General features: G+C 38.4%; 1 protein-coding gene and 1 pseudogene across 1 annotated transcript; one reads left to right on the forward strand and one right to left on the reverse strand.

Moving 5' to 3' along the window:
- Positions 1–9,888: 9,888 nt before the first annotated feature.
- LOC122331304 lies at positions 9,889–11,367 on the forward strand (annotated as a pseudogene).
- Positions 11,368–13,887: 2,520 nt separating this feature from the next.
- LOC122330448 (troponin T, fast skeletal muscle isoforms-like) lies at positions 13,888–17,852 on the reverse strand. Its single transcript, XM_043227467.1, is given in 11 exon segments — positions 13,888–13,984; positions 14,055–14,095; positions 14,097–14,168; positions 14,258–14,371; positions 14,717–14,794; positions 14,888–15,004; positions 15,097–15,142; positions 15,236–15,254; positions 16,547–16,560; positions 16,690–16,729; positions 17,703–17,852. Coding segments are annotated over 10 exon segments (618 nt in total). The 5' UTR covers positions 16,710–16,729; positions 17,703–17,852.
- Between the last annotated feature and the right edge of the window lie 503 nt (positions 17,853–18,355).

Consider the following 18,355-nt stretch of genomic DNA (forward strand, 5'->3'; position numbering starts at 1 on the left):
TGCAGGCCGTGAACTAAATAAATCTATAAATACACGCCGCTCTCAAGTGAAAGTACGCGCTTTCAGTTAAAAAAACAAGCACAAGGCACTGTGATAAATTCGAGTCTCCGGCGAGGAGTTGCTTTATATTTTTGAGTCGCGGAGATGAGAGACTTGGCATTGGTGCTGTGTACACACATTCCGATGCTGATGGTATGAATTTACACACACACTCCCTGATGTCCAGGATCAACCACAAAAAAATAGCTCCACAAAATGATGGTAAACTAAGGAGCAGACACCTCATTAATCTGAAATAAAACACTGCTGATTTTTTGTAAGAATGTATTAGAAATAAGGGAGACAATATCCTTTAACAATTTAGACTGTAATTGATAAATGGGGTGGGATTTGTTATAGCTGGTGTAATGATCTAACTGGCAGCTTCCAGACATCTAAAGAGGAATACTGGAAAGGACATCCAGAATTACTGTGGGAGGATTTGGGAGTGGTAGAACGAAGTTAGTTGTATTTTTGAGCAGGGCTTGGTGCATAACAATATACACCAGCATGTTTGTGCATAAAAGATATATAGGTTTGAATAATTTTGATCGTTAAGTATTTATAGTTTTAAATCAAGACTCTTATGCTCATCAAGCATGCATTTATTTAATTAGAAATACACAAAAACAGTAATATTATTGCGATATGTAACAACCGTTTTCTATGTGAATATATGTTAAAATGTAATTTATTTTCTAATACAAAGCTGCATTATTACTCTTCTCGATGTTGCGTAGATCTTCAGAAAATCGTGTGATATGCTGGATTTGCCCGCTTGGTTATTAATAAAGTTATTATCATCGAAGGAAATATCTTTAACCATTTTCAGGATGATGAATAGAAGGTTCATGAATCATTAGCTATTGTAACTTTTGTAATATTATAAATATCTTTACTGCTACTTTGATAAAATGCACGCATCCTCGCTGAATGAAAATATAATTTTTTAACGATAGTTTATTACTGTTTTCGCAGCAAACAAACGCGCGCAGTATGTATGTATATAGACAGACTGATAAAAATGCAGCGCCTTTTATTTCCGCGTACTAAATGATCAAAACGAGAAAATAATTGAGATCAAAAGCCTAACATAAGAAGCTTTCTAAATAATTCAGCTCCGCAAACATTCATTAAAGGTTACGTGAATCTTCAGCTCGCAGAAATGATATCCCTTTGCTAACAGCTAAGCCTCTGCTGCGTTTGGGTAACATGAAGGGAGATGTCTAGCCAGCGTGAGCCACCAGACTATCAATAATAAGTAAAAGACAATACTGCTGCTCTTAACAAGACCAGACGCTGCAGCTAGGAGGCCTGCGCTCTTAAGCCTGCTGAAGCAAAAGACAAACAGCCACTGTGACTGACTCCCTGGGATGTCATATTCATAAACTGTTGGGGCTATAATCCCTGTGATTCTCTGCAACACGGCCAAGCCTAAGGTTCAGCAGAAGCTCTCTGTCCACTCATTGTCCATTGTGTAATCCATCTGTAATGTAATCTAGCGCTGGGCCTGGGTCCAAACACAGAGCGTAGGGTTGTTGTAAAATGTCTCAATAGCAGTTCACCGGGCTTTTACAGCTCGAGCAGGTGTGGGAGAGTCGCCCCATCACCAGCATGCATCAGAGCAGCTTTTGTGGCGCCTGACGCAGCTAAATATGACGTTTCTCATAATAAGCGCTTCTGAGAATACACAGTAAGAGTACACACAAGCAAAACTGTCACAAATGTCACATAAAATATCCTATATTACACCTGAAAAGCAAAAGAAAGAAATAATAATACTGAAAAAAAGATATATATATATATATATATATATGTTAATATATATATATATATATATATATATATATATATAATTTCTAAAATAATATATGCATATACTTCCCCAAATTATTTCCTATTTCTGGCATGCATTTTTAAAGAAAATATTTACAAATAAATGTAGTAACGGGTACTTAGTTAGTTAATTACATGAGAAAAAAATAAAGGAAAAAATGTGTCACCATTAATTAATATATGAGCATTATGCATTAAGCATTATGGTGAGAACAGTAAGGAAAATGATCAAATATGAATGAACTGTCATCCAAATAATGTCATGCTAGAAAACTGAATGGTCCTACAAATAAAATTCCTTCATGGCTTTTAAGCATTACTTTATTTAGTAAAGAAACATTAAATTCATCAAAGAGATAGTAGACATTTATAATCCTAAGACGCCTATTTTGCTGCAACAAATGATAATAAAACAAAGAATGATTCAGCATTCATGATTCATTGCTTGTTTTTAGGACTCCTATTATATATATATATATATATATATATATATATATATATATATATATATATATATACATATATATATATATATACATATATACATATACATATATATATATATATATATATACTTGCAGTCACAAAAACAAAACGTGAATCATTGAATCTTGAATTTATATATATTATATATATATATATATATATATATATATATATATATATATATATATATATATATATATATATATTGAGTATTATAAGTAAATAAACAAACAATATTCAAACAATGTTTTCAGATTATTTCAGGTGAGACGGAAACAAAACCAGGACTTGAATGTTTTTGGACAGCTGCACTAAGAAACTCAGAGACAGAGACAAAACACGGACAAAAGGCAGGTGGCATCCTTGAAGGAGGTCTACAGCAAGTTGCCCAAATGTATGACAGCTCTGCTGCATCAGTCTCTCAGGACACACACACAACTAAACGCAGTAAGAGCTTCACAGGCTGTCGCTACAATGCGGCTCACGCCACAACCTCGATTCTGAATTCAGACTGAACTTCTATCCCATCCGAAATGCAGTGTGTGTGTAATTTGTTACACTTGTAAGTTCAGCTCAGGGTCATCGTATGTACCGAGAGGTGCAGAGGTCAAGTCAAGAGTGCAGGTCCTGTTGACCCGAAGGTTGGACAGATTGAGTGCTCTCTTTCTTCCATCCAGACCCAACAGGCTCCCTGGGATCTTCCCAGTCCTCATGTCAGTCATCTCACTGAGGAGGGCGCGAATGACACGTGGGCCACTGATGAAACAAGAGACGGGTCCACCGGGGAGAGGGCAGGAGGACACGGAGAAGACTGGAAAAGGAGCACGCTATCACATACATGCACCCACTTCTTTTTGAGACTTCTCAGATTGGCGTGAAATATTAAAGAGTGACTCCATTATGTATTTCAAGCTAATCGCTTCACATTCAAGTCGAGAAACTGCAGTTTAGACGTTTTTGAAGAAAAGAAGAAGAAGAAGAAAGAGGAAACTTCCAATGATTGGCTAGCCACGATTAATGGATAAATGAATAAAGGCTGTAATCGTTACAGTAACTATGTCGTGAATCATCAGTATTGCTGGGTAAACTTAATGAATGACATAATATCATTGAACTACTTTCAGAACGCTTCTTCATAATGAGCAGATGATTGAAAGAAACATTGACAGTTGAATCATAGTCCATCGGATTTTAAAGAGCTTCGAGCATTTGAGAAGCCGCTTGGTATATACTTAATAGCAGTTGATTTCACAAACCAGTCAAACTTCTATTTAAGTGAACATCTGGCAGAAACATGCAGATGATGCTTTGAATATATTCAGTTTTAGAAAATTTATTAAGCTGCTATAAATGACTTTTTTTGCTTACTTAACTCTACAGTTTGAAAGCTCCATGGAATAATTTTGGAAGACACTCATCATTTGAAACTAATACAATATTTTCTTCTTTTTATTTTTAGATATTACCAAAACACACAAGGTCAAAGTACGGGTCATTTGGTTGGTTTTACAAGGTATGTTTGGGCGCTGAGCAGCTGAGCTGGCAGAGGCCACAGGCATCGGACACAATCTAAACCAACTTTGAGAAAAAGAGTTTTTTGTACACTTGCACATATTCTTTGTCGTTTGGCAAATATTCAGATTGAACCACTGATGGCAGAAGCACTATTCTGACGTGATAAGTCTTTCATATTGTGACCTTGACAGCATATTTCCTTTGACAGTCAATGGACGGTCTCAAGACTCTCGGTTCTTCTCCAAATATCTAAATTGTGATCCAAAGACAAACAAAGCTTACTGTTTGTAAATCTATTACGGGGATTAAATGAATAATGACAAAAATTTCTCATTTTGGTGTGGAGTAACCTTTATGCACCTTTATATCAAATTTCATAATTATTTCTACTGTCTTTGAAATGTGTTTAAAGTACTAAAACACATATCACATTCCACTGAAAAATATGTATTTTAAATATATTTGTAATAACACATTTACATTCCCTTAAAATAAAACCAGTTTAGTCAACATATCAAAATACGAAGCATGCTAAAAGTTTATTGAAACATAATGATTTAGAAAAGTAAAGGCTACATATCATGGAAGGCACTTAAAAGGCGTGTACTCGAACTAAGCACGCATATTTAAAGAATACGAGTATTATCCTCAAGAACATTATAATGCAGTGGCTGCAAGCGCAGCTAAGACCAACAAACGTGTTTAGCTCTTTCAGCAGAGAAACTGCAGAAATGATAATACTACTGATGGCATAATGACAGATACAGCCGTTCGAGATGATTTGGTATGATTTAGCTCGTTAACACAACAGCAAACGCGAGTTAAAACACGACGTGCCACTTAGGCATCCACCCACTGTGACCGGATGAACTTGATGAATGAACGGGAAACGTTTGCGTGCTCTGGTCCTCTAACAGCAACTGTCGCTCCCTGAATTTTAGCTCGTCGCTATTTCATCACCAGTTCGCTTATTTCTTCAGATGGCGGAAATGCGATGCCGAGCCGCGCGATATTAACGCGAACGCAAATCACGGTGCACCTGTTCGTTAGCACCGGCGTCCGCCGTCGGGCGCTTAACATGTCGGAACCGAGAGTAAAGCGAATAAAAACGTGCCTTCCCCTCTGTGAAACGCATTTATCTTCCGCTGAGAGTCCGGCGAGGCAAAAACTTCCTGACTGTCGTGGAGGTCTGTGGGTTTCCACTTTGCTTATGGAGGTTTTCTTATAGACTGGAAGCGCTGGTAAGAGCTTTACTAAACACCCAAATCATCCCAGCTGATTTATAAAGATTCATTTATAGCTGTATGCCAAACAGTTGCTTAGTGTGGAGTACGTTATGAGTCGTTGTCATCCGTGGTAAATCCCCAGCCAGCCTGACAACCAAGATAACCTACATAGAAAATACAGGAGTTTAATACTGTATGCATGCTTTTATTAAAACTTCACTGGGTAAGTTAAACGAAGAGAGAGGTGATAAAATGGATTCAGCTGAAAAAGTCCTTTTTTTAAACAAAATATTAATATAACACACAAAATAATATGAAGTGATATTCAAACCAAAAACACTTTGTTGCATCATATCGAATGTACAAAAAATGTATTACATTTTTTTATTTATTTTTCAATAACACTGATCTCAACACAGCCAAGGGGGTTCAAAGTTGGTTCCTTGTCACAAGTGGACAACAAGGTGTTTTCTTTATCGCATGACCCTACACTTTTGGAAATATTACACACACAAAAGTTTTGCCTCTTTTTTGCCTCTTTTCAGCGTAATTGTAAAAGATTTATTGCTTATTTATAAAGCACATTAAAAATAACAAATACTAAACAGAGTGATGTACAATATAACATTATAAGGTAAAGAATAACAACAGCAATAATAATAAAACCTAGATTAATAAAGGCCACAATATGCCTTTAGAGTAGGCTGATTGATCATGTTTGAAATAAATAGAAACCCAAACAACCCAAAAAGTTGTGACCCATTTTCTCTTACAGGAAACCTGTTAGCAAAAATACTTTTCGACGTGTTCTAAATCAGATGTGTTCTCTGGGTTATGCTCTGCGCCGAACTTTTCGAGCTGGAGTGCGATCTGGCTTTACCCAGAGTCTCAGCGTATTTTCATCAGGAATCGGCGGCCGAACCAGAGCGGGCTGCTATGCTGCAGTATCTGTCCCAGCTGGCCGGAGAAAACACTGCAGCAAAGAACATCCAGGTAACCCCTTAACCAGCACAGGACCTGGCCAAAGGGCCCTGTATTTTTCCCAGCACCCAGACGAGAAACAAAAACAAGGCACTTTCACTTAACCCTCAGGTGTGTAATAATCACAAGGCTATTTTTTTCTTTTGACTCTCGTCTGCACGGCGTGGCAGCGGCTCGAGGGGATGGAGGGCAGAGAAAACAAGAGCCATGGGGGGAAACCAGCAGATCTCCCTTTAATGCCTGTTAGGTATACGTTTCCTGGAGTTCCAGAAAATGTTGAGATAATGTGAGGCCGGAAGGACAGTGCATTAATTGTAGTTCCAGATGGATTCCACGCACTGTCACTTTACACCGCATCTTCTTCTGCTTTCTTTCTTTCGTTTTTTTTTTTTTACTTTCCAGTCTTCCTGATTTTACACTCGTAAAATTGATCCGACTCGGGACCGTGAGGGTCCATCAGCAGCGATTTTGAACACCTTGTTATCCGCTCATCCTTGGCGCTGGGTGATGTTTGACGTCCGGTGCTGTCTTTAGTTAATTTTAGCTCTATTCAAATATGACCTACACATGGACTGATCTGCTGTGATGTTTTTTTAATAAAACTTTAAGTGCATAGAATTTATTTATATTGATTATTTATTCAAAATGTATTGATTTGTTATTATGCACAATTAGGTTTCATTCATTTGATTAGATGTATAGTAATGTTGTGAAATATTATTGCTAACGCATAATAACCGACATTCCTGCAGAACAGATTACAAATGTAGTTATTTGTTAGCAGTTGTATTTTCACAATTGTAACTCGGTGTTTAGTCAAATGATCCTTCAGAAATCATTCTAATTTGCTGATTATGCTGACATTTCTATCAATATCGATTTTGAAATTTTTTGTGAAAAATAACACAGTCTGGCAAGAACAGCCTTTCATTTTTTTTGTAGACACAGTTAATGTTTTTTACTGTCATTTTGAACAGTTTAATGCATCCTAAAAAGCACTAACCTATTTTTAATTTTTTTTTGAAACATAGTGTTACAGCTGTTCATTTATATTATGAAGAAATAACTCAAAGAAACACTTCAGAAAGAAGTAAAGGCTTGCATAATATTTAGCTAACAAAAATAAAATGTTGGCCCAAAGAAGTATTAAGCTCACTCACATCCTGAAAATGTTCATTTTATTGATGGTGACACCGTAAGATGACATATATTTATATATATATATATATATATATATATATATATATTTTTTTTTTTTTTTTTTTAAGTGTCACTGGCCCAAATATGATTCTGCAGTGACCAAGTCAAGTCAAGGACCACGCGCATAACTATGATTTAATACATAACCAATTCAGACACACAGTTTTGTTTAGAGCTCTCTGCTTAATCATGTTTAACTTCAACAGCGCCCAAGGCCAAGCCCCATCCCAATGGCGGCGACTTTACACAGACTTCTTGCTTTCCCTCACAAGCTGCCCCAAGTCCAAGCGCTGTTAGACTAGGGTTGTGAAACACCTCGCTCACCAATCAGCATCCAGAACAGTAACTGGTTCACAATATGTAACATTTGCAGAGGCCGGCGCTGAAGGTGTGCGCAAAGGTTTTCCTGCTCTGGAGTCACGCTGACCAGGGAAGGAGGAGATGAGGCCATGGTTGAGTTGACCAGCTGGCGGTGAGCACGTGGAGACTCACACACCGCCCAGCGCATCAAGAGTCGCTTCATTCAGCTCCTCGCCTCGAAGGTCGCCTGCCGGTGACCTCTGACCGGCGCCGAAGATTTGCACGGGCGGCTTCGGCGAGTACCTCATCGGGACAAAGCTGCAAGACACGCTCGACCAGGGACTTCCTCTCGCAACTGCTTAACAGCAGGTTTGCGCCGCAAAAGTGATTATTCAGAGTAATCAGTTACACAAAGATCACTGGAAGGCCTTTTTACAATTACAAATGAAATGCAACAGACGTGAAATTTACAGGCTCATAATGTTAATACTAATATAGGTATAAGGGCTTTATAGTAAGGCATTTTTTTTTGTGACTCTGCCTCTAAACAAAATACACATACATTATATATCACATATTGTCTGAAACAGATTACATATTGGTGGTCCAAAGGGAAAATAAAATTGCATAAATGCACTCAAAATGATGCATCAGTTTTGCATCACAACAAGTCTTTCCAGTTAGATTTTTAATGTCACTTCCAGTAAAATCAATGTGTTCTTCAGTAAACTTATGCAGTAAGCTGAATAAGAGTTTAAACTCTCTCATTTTATTATTATTATTATTATTATTATTATTCACTTTGCAGTGCTTCACAGTTATGTATGTAACACTCCATCAACACTATGTGTAAGAAAAACACATTTCTTTCAAAAGCCTTCTTTTAAAAGTAAATCTATACACTTTGTTCGATGATGGTATTTCATATTAAAATAGCATTTGTATTTTTGCTAAATTTTTGAATATTTTACCTTAGACTTTTGCTGTATGTTATTCTGCACCGTTTTGAATAAACTTTTTACGAATAAATATTTTTTTCCTTTATATTACAAAAAGATATAGTAGAAAAAAAATACAGTAAAATGTTTCACGCAGTCATTTGAACATCTTACAATAGTCTAATATCCAGCTTGCATTCAGGCAAAACATACTAATAGGAGAGACAGGAACTCTCTCTCTCACACACACACACACACACACACACACACACACACACACACACATTCAGGTGCTTTTCAAACAGAAGGTAGTTTGGACTCCTGATCTGACTCTTTAACGCCCCCTATTGCTGGTCTGTTGTGCGTCTAACAGCTATTGCGAGAAAAAGCAAAGTAAAGCTGGCAACATCATAAACAGACCATGGAAACAAATTAACTTCACCTTGTAAGTTTTTTCTGTAATGAACACATAAATAAGAAAAAGCGCGCACTGGAAGAAAGACGTTTAATTTGTTGCTCGTGTTTGTTGTTGCCACATATTTAATAGGCTACATAAATTGCATTAATATATTGATGTATCAATTTGCTCCAGTGTTTTCCTTTTATATAACAATAAAAATAATTCAGAATAGGTCTAAGTTTGTTTTGTTTTGTTTTTAACAACACTGATAAGCATTCATAACATTAGTATTATATCTAAGGCTTTACTGCTACTACATGTATTTCAGTGTATTTAGAATGGAAATGCACAATGTTAACAGTTTTTGTATGTTCTGTTCTGTCAGTATATTACTGAATTGTTTGTCAACTTGTCAAAATCCAATAGTGAGCTACAAACTTATATATTTATTAAGCAACAGATGAGGGCGTCTATCCTCGAATGTTTCCTGGGAAGATTCAGGTAACAATGAATAATTGTAAGCTAAAATCTGATGACAAATAAACAACTGAAAGGGTTCCAGCTTAGTGAACACATGAAACAACGCAGCAATAGCAACTTTTAACATTATTTATAAACGAATTCGTCATTTTAGCATTTTCACGGCCGTCATAGAAACTGAAGTGCCAGGCCGCCGAAACCACGCCCTCTTTCTAAACGCGCGTTCATTGGTCAATCCGTCTTCTTCCAGGACACGCCCCTTGATCGGCTGGGCTTGCGTATAAACAGGCCCGGCTCTCTCACCAACAACAAGCAAGTACCTGAGGGTGCGAGCCGAAAACCTTTCCAGGATCTGCCATTGTTTTCCTCAAAGGTTGTTTTGCATAACACGTTATTCACGACCGGAAGGAATTTGTCTTAATATTCCTAAATCCTCAAACGCCCGGGGAAGCGTCCAAGCACGGTGGTTTTTCCTTCAAGCGCAAAGATGGAGTTGTCGGATATCCCTTCCCCATCCCGTCAGCTGACGAGCCTCTACGACGACCGCTTGCTTCAGCGCCCACCGAACGGCATGCGCTTCTTCGAGGACCTGGACCCCGAAACAATCACGTCCAGCCTGCTCAAGCCCCGACAGAGCACCACCTCCGGGGACGAGCACGTGCGGGCGCCCAGCGGGCACCACCAGGCCGCCAGAGTGCCCTGCTGTGGGCATGCAAAGCCACCACAGAAGGAAAACCACCAACGCCGACCACCGCAAAGCCGCCACGATGAGGGGAGAGGAGGGGTGAGCAAAGTCAACGGCACTTTGAGGCCGCCAAGAGATGCGTCCACCAACCCCAATCAGAGGGCTTCTTAAAGTGAAGATCCTGAGGAACGCCATCAGCTACATCGAGTCTCTGCAGGCGCTGCTCAGGAGCCAAGAGGACAACTACTATCCCGTTCTGGAACATTACAGTGGAGACTCCGATGCCTCCAGCCCGAGATCCAACTGCTCCATTGGCATGGGTGAGAATTCATGTTGCATATATATATAATGTGGCTAGAGATATGATTTAATTTAGCCTGTCTGATCGTGTATTCACTCAGTAATGGCTTTGCGCCAGAAACTTGCTTTTGACAATTCGTTTACCTACCCGATTATAACTTGGTAGCATGCTATCTTTTGGTGTAATGGTGCGACGCTGAAAATGTTTAAGCTCATTAGCCCTTTTAATGGATTAATAAATCATAATTGATTGTTTTCTAGATGGATTTCATGGGTCCCACATGTCAGTCGAGAATAAAGAAACAGTTACGACAGCTCGTACTTCAAACGACTCGCCAAACGGTAGGTCGCCAAAAGCGCCGTTGATTGACTCAAAGTTGGGTTTTTGGTAAAATGCACAGCTGAAGGCTCAACGCGCCCTTGTGTCGTCTGTCCACAGCCGAGCACGGACCGCTAAGAGCTCGGTGGTGTCCAGTCTGGATTGCCTGTCCAGCATCGTGGAGCGGATGTCTCCACGGAGACCCCGGCGTGTCCCGCGCTGCCGGTACCGGAGGGCGCAGGCGAGCCCGGGCTCTCCGCAGGAGGGTCAGTCCCCGCGCTGTCCCCGACCGGCTGCCCTCAGCAGCAGCAGCAGGCCCGGATCCCATCTATCAAGTGCTTTAAAGAGCCGAAACGGAAAGACGATCTGAATCAGAAAAAACATTGAGCAGAATAAGAAACGGAAAAACCGAACTTAACGACAAAAGAGACTATTTCGATCCACTGCTGGAAATTATAGGAACGAATGATCTTTCTTTTCTTTCTTTCTTTCTTTCTTTCTTCTTTCTTTCTTTCTTTCTTTTCTTTCTTTCTTTGCTGTGGAAAATGAATTCCATTTATGAAAACGGCTCAGCAGATCAGCAGAAGTGAGTTTCTTAACCACGCTTATTTATATTCTTGTATCCACGCGAAAATGTGACCATATTCTCTATTTTCTTCTATTTTTTTCTTGTCGCCACCGCCTTTTTATTTCCTAATTATTTGCAGAGCATCGAAACCCAGATATGAAGAGCAGGACCACTTTTGTACATGTGTAAATAAGATCTGTTTTGTTAAAGCAGACGAAACGAACAAACCTATTATTGTATTTAATGACGCCTGTTTGAAACACTAGCTTGTTGTGTCTTCTTAAACTTTATATTTATACTTCTTAAACGAGTGAATGTCGGATTAATAAAAAAATATAACTATTTATACTCGCATGTCTGGGTGGAGTTTTTTTTATTTTTGTTCTATGGATTAAATTATGACGCAATGGAATATTAATTTAATTTTAGTGGGACAGAAAACGGTGAAAGTGAAGATTGCTGTTAAAATTTCATAACGGCAAAAGCCCTTCAATAGAAAAAGCTCTCACGGCAAATCACCAATTAATATTTTAGAGGTTTTATTTTTGTCTGCTGCCAACGAACTTATAGCTTGATGAAACAAAGTAGTTTTTTTTTGTTGTTTTTTTTTTCTCGAAGCTTCTCTAAATGATTTGGTTCTAGTCTAGTGGACCATCTCGGTCAAAATAGCCGTTTAGGAAATGGAGAAAAAATTCTAATCTATAGACTTTCATTCATGAATAGGTTTACTTTTAGCTAATTATGAAAGCTAGAGTAGTGAGCCTACTTTTTTCTCAAATAGTCTAATAGATGTATTATTTAACATCGAATGTTTCAGGGATAATCTTTTTATATTTTTATTTCGTTAATTTTGACATTTTATTTCAGCGTGTGCTAAACTTCATACACCATTAATAAACCGTCCCATATTGTAAATGTATATATTTGCGTTATGCTAACGTTTTACTTTTGTATTTCATAAATTCGTGCATAAGGAGCAGTTATACGGCAAGACTTGGGGCTTCCTGCCATATTTATTAAACAAAAGTGATCGACTGTCGGTTACCACAATTTATTTATTCATAAAATAATAATAATAATAACCATCATTGAAAATATCTATTAAATATTTAATAAAATATACAGATTAATATTTTAAATACATTATGTGAAGTTCAAAATTGCGTTAGAATACTTTTATTAATTCTTGCCTACAAAGAAATAACTAAATAATGTTACTCGAGCTAAGAAATCGGTATTGTTTGCTCTATTATCGAAAACGGACGAACTTCTGCTTGTGAGTGACAGGTTGCTCGGTATCCTTCCGCCGGTCACTTTAAAGTTCACCAGCGTGACAAGAGTCGAAAATAAAATAAAACTCGCTATAGGCTGTGATAAGACCGCGATTATGTCTCACGAGTTTCTTCACTTACGATGTTTAAATCTGCTAAATACGAAAAGTTGCTGCCAAATTTAGGAAAAACGTTAAGTTTAAAAAAACCGCGAATTTAACGCGCGAATCAACGGCAAAGCCTGTCACTTCGACGCGGCTCGTTTGATCTTGAGCGCGCGACGCGTTTAACCGCCGTTAAACTTAAAACAAAAACGGTCTTGCATGACAATATCTAAAAACAACTATTTTATTGATGTTTCAATAGGAACAAGTAGCTACTGACAGAGGCTTTAAGTCACACTTTATTTACATGACATAAAAAGGGAGCTAAACAGTCCAAGACGAGGAAGAGTCGGTCGAGTCCGGGTGTAGGTCGTCCGTCTTTCGTGGTGGGGTCTCGGCCTGCACGACGACCCGCTTACTTTCTGCGACGAGCGCCGGCGCCCTTCTTGCTGCTGTGATGGGTTAGGACGACAGGTCAGCAAATTGCGTTTTTATTTAACTCTGCGCGTTTTTACATTTCACGCCACAGCATGCACACACACCAGGCTGATCAAAACAAGCCTTGCTTGCTGTCACGGTACCATATCAATGTGCTTTTTTTTTTTTGCCAAAGATGAATCCAAAATAACGAAAAACAAGTTTATCTCTCTGCCAGGATAGACAGCTGCTCAAATCCTATAAGGTTTTTTTTTTTATTAGTATTGGTCTGTTAACATTATTGTCTATTTCTACAGTTTCTTTCTTAATAGTTATTCTAATACAAATACATTTTTATTACTTTTATTTTTACTACCTAAACTTTACATTTCTTATTACCGCATGATTCAATCGTAAGTGAAATATACCAATTATTATTAATAAATATACAATTATGAATATTTATTATTGTTAATATTATTACTTCACTTGTAGTAAATAAACCAATTTTTTACTGGAGCATGCTTTATAAGAAAATATTATTTCTTTTATTAAATCTTAAAATTTTAAATTAAACGCCGTATTTATTTCCTTTGACTGTTTTCAGGAAGTGAGTGCAGTGCTGCCTTGTTATCACAGCAAGCCGCCGATAAGGGCCGTGCACTGCAGGGGGCGCCATGCGTTCAGGAAACGAACTTACAATTTGCCGAGTTTCCTCCACTCTCCTGCGGAGCGCAGTAACCTGAAATCAGAGATTCATGAGATACGGATCCAGGTACGTAAACTTCGTCCTCTCCTCCGGTCTAGTTCACCAATCGTTTTTCACACCTCATACTTCTGCCTCTTCAGCCTCTCCATGTGCTCAAATTTCTCAGCCTCCAGGGTCTTGATCCAGTCGAACAGCTCCTGCGCTTTGTCCCTGAAGGCCACGAGACGTAGGTAAGCAAGGCTGGACGGCCTACACTTCAGCAGTTCGGCGTGTAACTCACCTCAGTTTGTCCTCGTTGAGATGGTCGACGCGAGCGGCTTGCGCGTCTATCAGCCAGGATCTTTTTCTTCTTCTCTCTCTCTGTTTGTTTCTTGCCGCCTTTCTTGGCATCGGCCTGAAGGACAACACAATGTCGGGTCTCGGTCGCGGTTGTTTTAATTCATGCTCTTTACTTGATTTCAAGCGTGTGAAGTAAAAGCCGACCTTTTGCAGATGGCTGCTGTAGTTGGAGCCCATACCAGACAGAGCTGACTTCTTCTTGGCGTCTTCGTCTGCCTTCTTCTTGGCATCTTCCTCCTCCTTCCTCCGTCTCTCCTCCTGTAGAAGTGATCGAAGCCAGTGTTTTCAAAGGTTTTTTCATTTTATCAGCTATAGTTTCATCTTAGCCCTCAACCTAAGCTGTTGTTTCCCACCAGTCAGATTTTGGTTGCCAAATAATTTGGAAATTTTACTCATTTACTTATCTAGTTTCTTCATGCATTAGATCGTCGTAAACTGTTGACGTCTGGCAACCCCAAGTACGAAAACGTGTGGAGGTTTTATAAAAATGCCTTTTCTTTTTTTTCGTTGGAGAGAATATAGATTTTGGTCACATTTATTATTTTTAGTCTACACCTTTGTCACAGTCTGTGTGTTTAATGAGTGTTTTTACTGCTTCCTCACCTCACGCCTGGCCTGGCGCTCCTTATCCTTTTCAGCCCGGACCCTCTGCTGCTCTGCCCTCTCAGCTCTGCGCTTCTCCTGTTTGGACACGGAAGACACATTTTTATTTACACCAACTTGCGCCGAAGGAGATCAGGTCAGGCCGTCGTTTTATTTCTAGTCGGACGTTACCATTCTCTCCTTGAGGGCGATCAGTTCCTGCTCCTCCTTCTTCCTTTGCTCGAAGTGAGCATCGATGAGGCCCTGCAGCTCTTGGTTATCCTTGTTGTGGCGCTTCTTCTGAATGTCCTGCGTGGAGACACACGCGAGAAACAGCGTCGTCATCTCATTAACGATTACGTACGAGGCCATTTGCGTTTTACAGATGCATGCACTCTTACATCAAAGTCCACTTTATCACCATCTGGGATCTTGGGTGCTGATGGCCTGCGGTTGGAGAATTAAAATGAGCGCTATGCGTCTTTAAAAATACCTTTGCAATAGTTTGCTGTAATGTGCAAAGGCCTACTGGCAACTTACTTGAACTTTGGCTTCTCTTCTGTATTAGGAGCAAGAGGAGACAAGTAAGTGTTATTGTGTTATTAAGAAATCCACACAGTTAAAGATACACCACAATATTCAAACATCGGCATAGCACTGCAACATAATTAGTATTTATGAGAAATGTAATTATTTGATAGATAGAGTTAATAAATGAATATACTCCACTTTATAATAAACATTTCCTCTTTCTTATTGTAAAATTAAATAGTTAAAATGAACTAAATAATGTAAAAAAATATATTAAAATAAAATATAGTGATATTAAAAATTATACAAAACATATTATTCAAAGATTCAAAATTAAATACATTTTATTTAAATGTTTTGATAATTTTTAGCATTTTTTGATGACCATAAAAACGCTTAACAGCTACTGAATACCCCCTCCCCATCTCTGTTTTGATGTTGGACATTTAAAATAGCAGTTTGTCCTTGAAACGAGTGGTTCGGTTTTCAATACAAGCCATGCAAAGCATACTCAGTCGACAGATCACTGCACGGTTGTTATCGTTTGAAACTCTTTCACCCGTATCATCACTTAGTCTAGTCTAGTCTCATTAGTCTAGTCTGGTTATTGTCCAGATTTGTAGTATGGTTAGCTTGGCGTATATTGGATTATAGAAAGTCTTGCTGCCATACGCCACCCTTGACTAGAAGGGACAGTGTTATAGATGTTGTCCACTAGGAGGAGACACAGCCGTCCCTTGAGCGAAATAAAGTAGAATAAATCTGTAATCAACGTACCTTCCCTTCTATGACAGCAAACATTAAACAAGAACAGAACGGATATTATTAGCAGCTATAATAATAAGGGACCGAATCCACCAATAGCTGTTTTTTCACAAAAACAACAAAACCAAACACGTTTTTAAAAAGAAATGCCTTATTTATGTTTTATTGGATGGATTTATTGCACATAAATCTATTTGCACATCTATATATCTATACATTTGATGTCTGTAAAACATTTTATATTCCTTATTGTATAATACAATTAGAATCAAATAGAATGTAACAATCAAAGCTCAAAGAGAACAGGATGTTGTATAAATTGTTACTAACAGATGAAATCTGCATTCATGCAATAATTATCATTTTATAACCATTATCATGCATTGCACAATTACTACACTGAATTGATATTGTCTAGACAATATCCCGTCGTGAATGCATACGTCCTTCATTTTCTTAAAATAACAATGACCTTGAACCGATGCAACACCAATATTCATCAGAATTTAAAAACCAATGCGATTTCACACGAAAATATCGGAAAACCGTACTCACCCTCAAAATGCTCGCTGTGAAAAACAAAGAATAAACGGAAGCCTGATTATGCTCGGGTAGTGTACGTCATGCGAATACAGTCCAAGAAAAGCGCATGCTTAAAAGTTCAGCTGGATTAAAATGACAAACTTCATGATACTTACACATCCTCTGTGTCTGACATGGTGATAGTGGACTTTGAGACTGAAAGAAAGTGAAAGGATGAGCGAATCAGAACCTCAAGGCAAGACGGCGAATGAACACATATATTAGCCAATCATAAAACTGTCATGAATCATCTCTTCCCTTTCCCCGTTGACCCCTCCATGTTTGAACTAATGGGCTTTTTGCCAAATGAAATAATCAAGACTGTCGGTGATGGCTAAGAATGCAGGGTGCAAATACTTCACTTATGCTGACGTATACAAGAATATGTATTACGTTTTAAGGCACGGACTGAATTGTATTATTAGCTGAACTATGAACGGACTGACACATGATAAATGAGAAGCGCCCTTGCTCGTGCTCACATTTACGTGGACGTTGGTTTTCCTGGAAGATTTGCAGGACATGGAAATGATCATAAACCTTTAGAGCTTAGAAGTTTCTTTAGAACAAAGCGTTGTTTCCGGTTTTATAAGTCATATTTCTTTAAATATTTATTTATAAATATATAAGAATGAATAAAAATACAACAAAATAATGAAAGGGTTGGTAAATTTAAACATCAAAACAATTAACTGTTAACTTCTGAGTAATAGATGTAAGCGATCCTACAAACATCTCGAGTTAAAAAAATTACATTGAGAAGACAGCTGCACTTAATAGGCCCTAACATTGTTCAGGATCCAGTTTCCTCGTACCAGCTCAAGTTTTTTTTTTTTTTTTCTATATTTGGACGTAGTAAATTTAGATAATATAGACTGAATAGGTTATGTAATTCACATAATTTAAATGTAAATGTAACTATATATTATACATAGAGAAAGAGAAAATTTAAGGAGTCAATAATTGACCGAGCTTTTGATGCAACTAAATGCATTAGGCTAAACGAACTCCACAAGTTTGTATAAAACCTCATGAGTCACATATTCGTTATCACAAAGGTCTTAGTATAAACTCGCACACAACTACACAAAATGTTAATTTCCTCACTTGTGCCCTCTTTCACTCTTACCTCAGAAAAGCCGAAAGAAGTGAGCTTCCTGCTGGCAGCGACTGGCTGTAAAGTTCAGCAAACATGCAGGCATGAAAAAGTCTTTCTGTTATAGCGACACTTGATCTATGAAAATCTCCCATTGGTGGAGATTCCGTAGTGGGAAGGGTTAAGAAGGGAAGGTCCAGATCTTGGCCCAGGCACTGAATAAGGAGATGGACGAGGGTTTGAGGAAATGTAACAGAGGTGTAAGTTTGGGAGGAGTGGGCCGAGACGCTGTTGCTATATTTGCTGCGGTACTACGTAAGCACAATGAATACGTTTTCTGAATGGGATGAATGCGAGCGTGATCTGCTTGCCTTTGGTGTTATTTTCAGAATAACGGTGAGATGCTTCAGACAAAGTTTTGGGGTGTTCCCAGGGCTCTCGCTACCAAGTCCGCATATGTTGCGTTAGGAACTCCTCTGTGATACGAAACTGTGAAATGATACGCGTTGTACTCCAGCTTACTCCAACTGGTGTGTTTCCTACAGATACGATTTACTTTTTCATCGTAAAGGTCACTAATGTGTCATTTAAGTGCCATTCAATAATTAGTTGTGGCTCAGTAACTCTAAAGTTTATTCTCCATTGTTGATGCACATTCCTTGATGTTCCTATTAGTGATTTTTAGG

Source organism: Puntigrus tetrazona, chromosome 25 (assembly GCF_018831695.1).
Source record: "Puntigrus tetrazona isolate hp1 chromosome 25, ASM1883169v1, whole genome shotgun sequence".
NCBI lineage: Eukaryota > Metazoa > Chordata > Actinopteri > Cypriniformes > Cyprinidae > Puntigrus > Puntigrus tetrazona.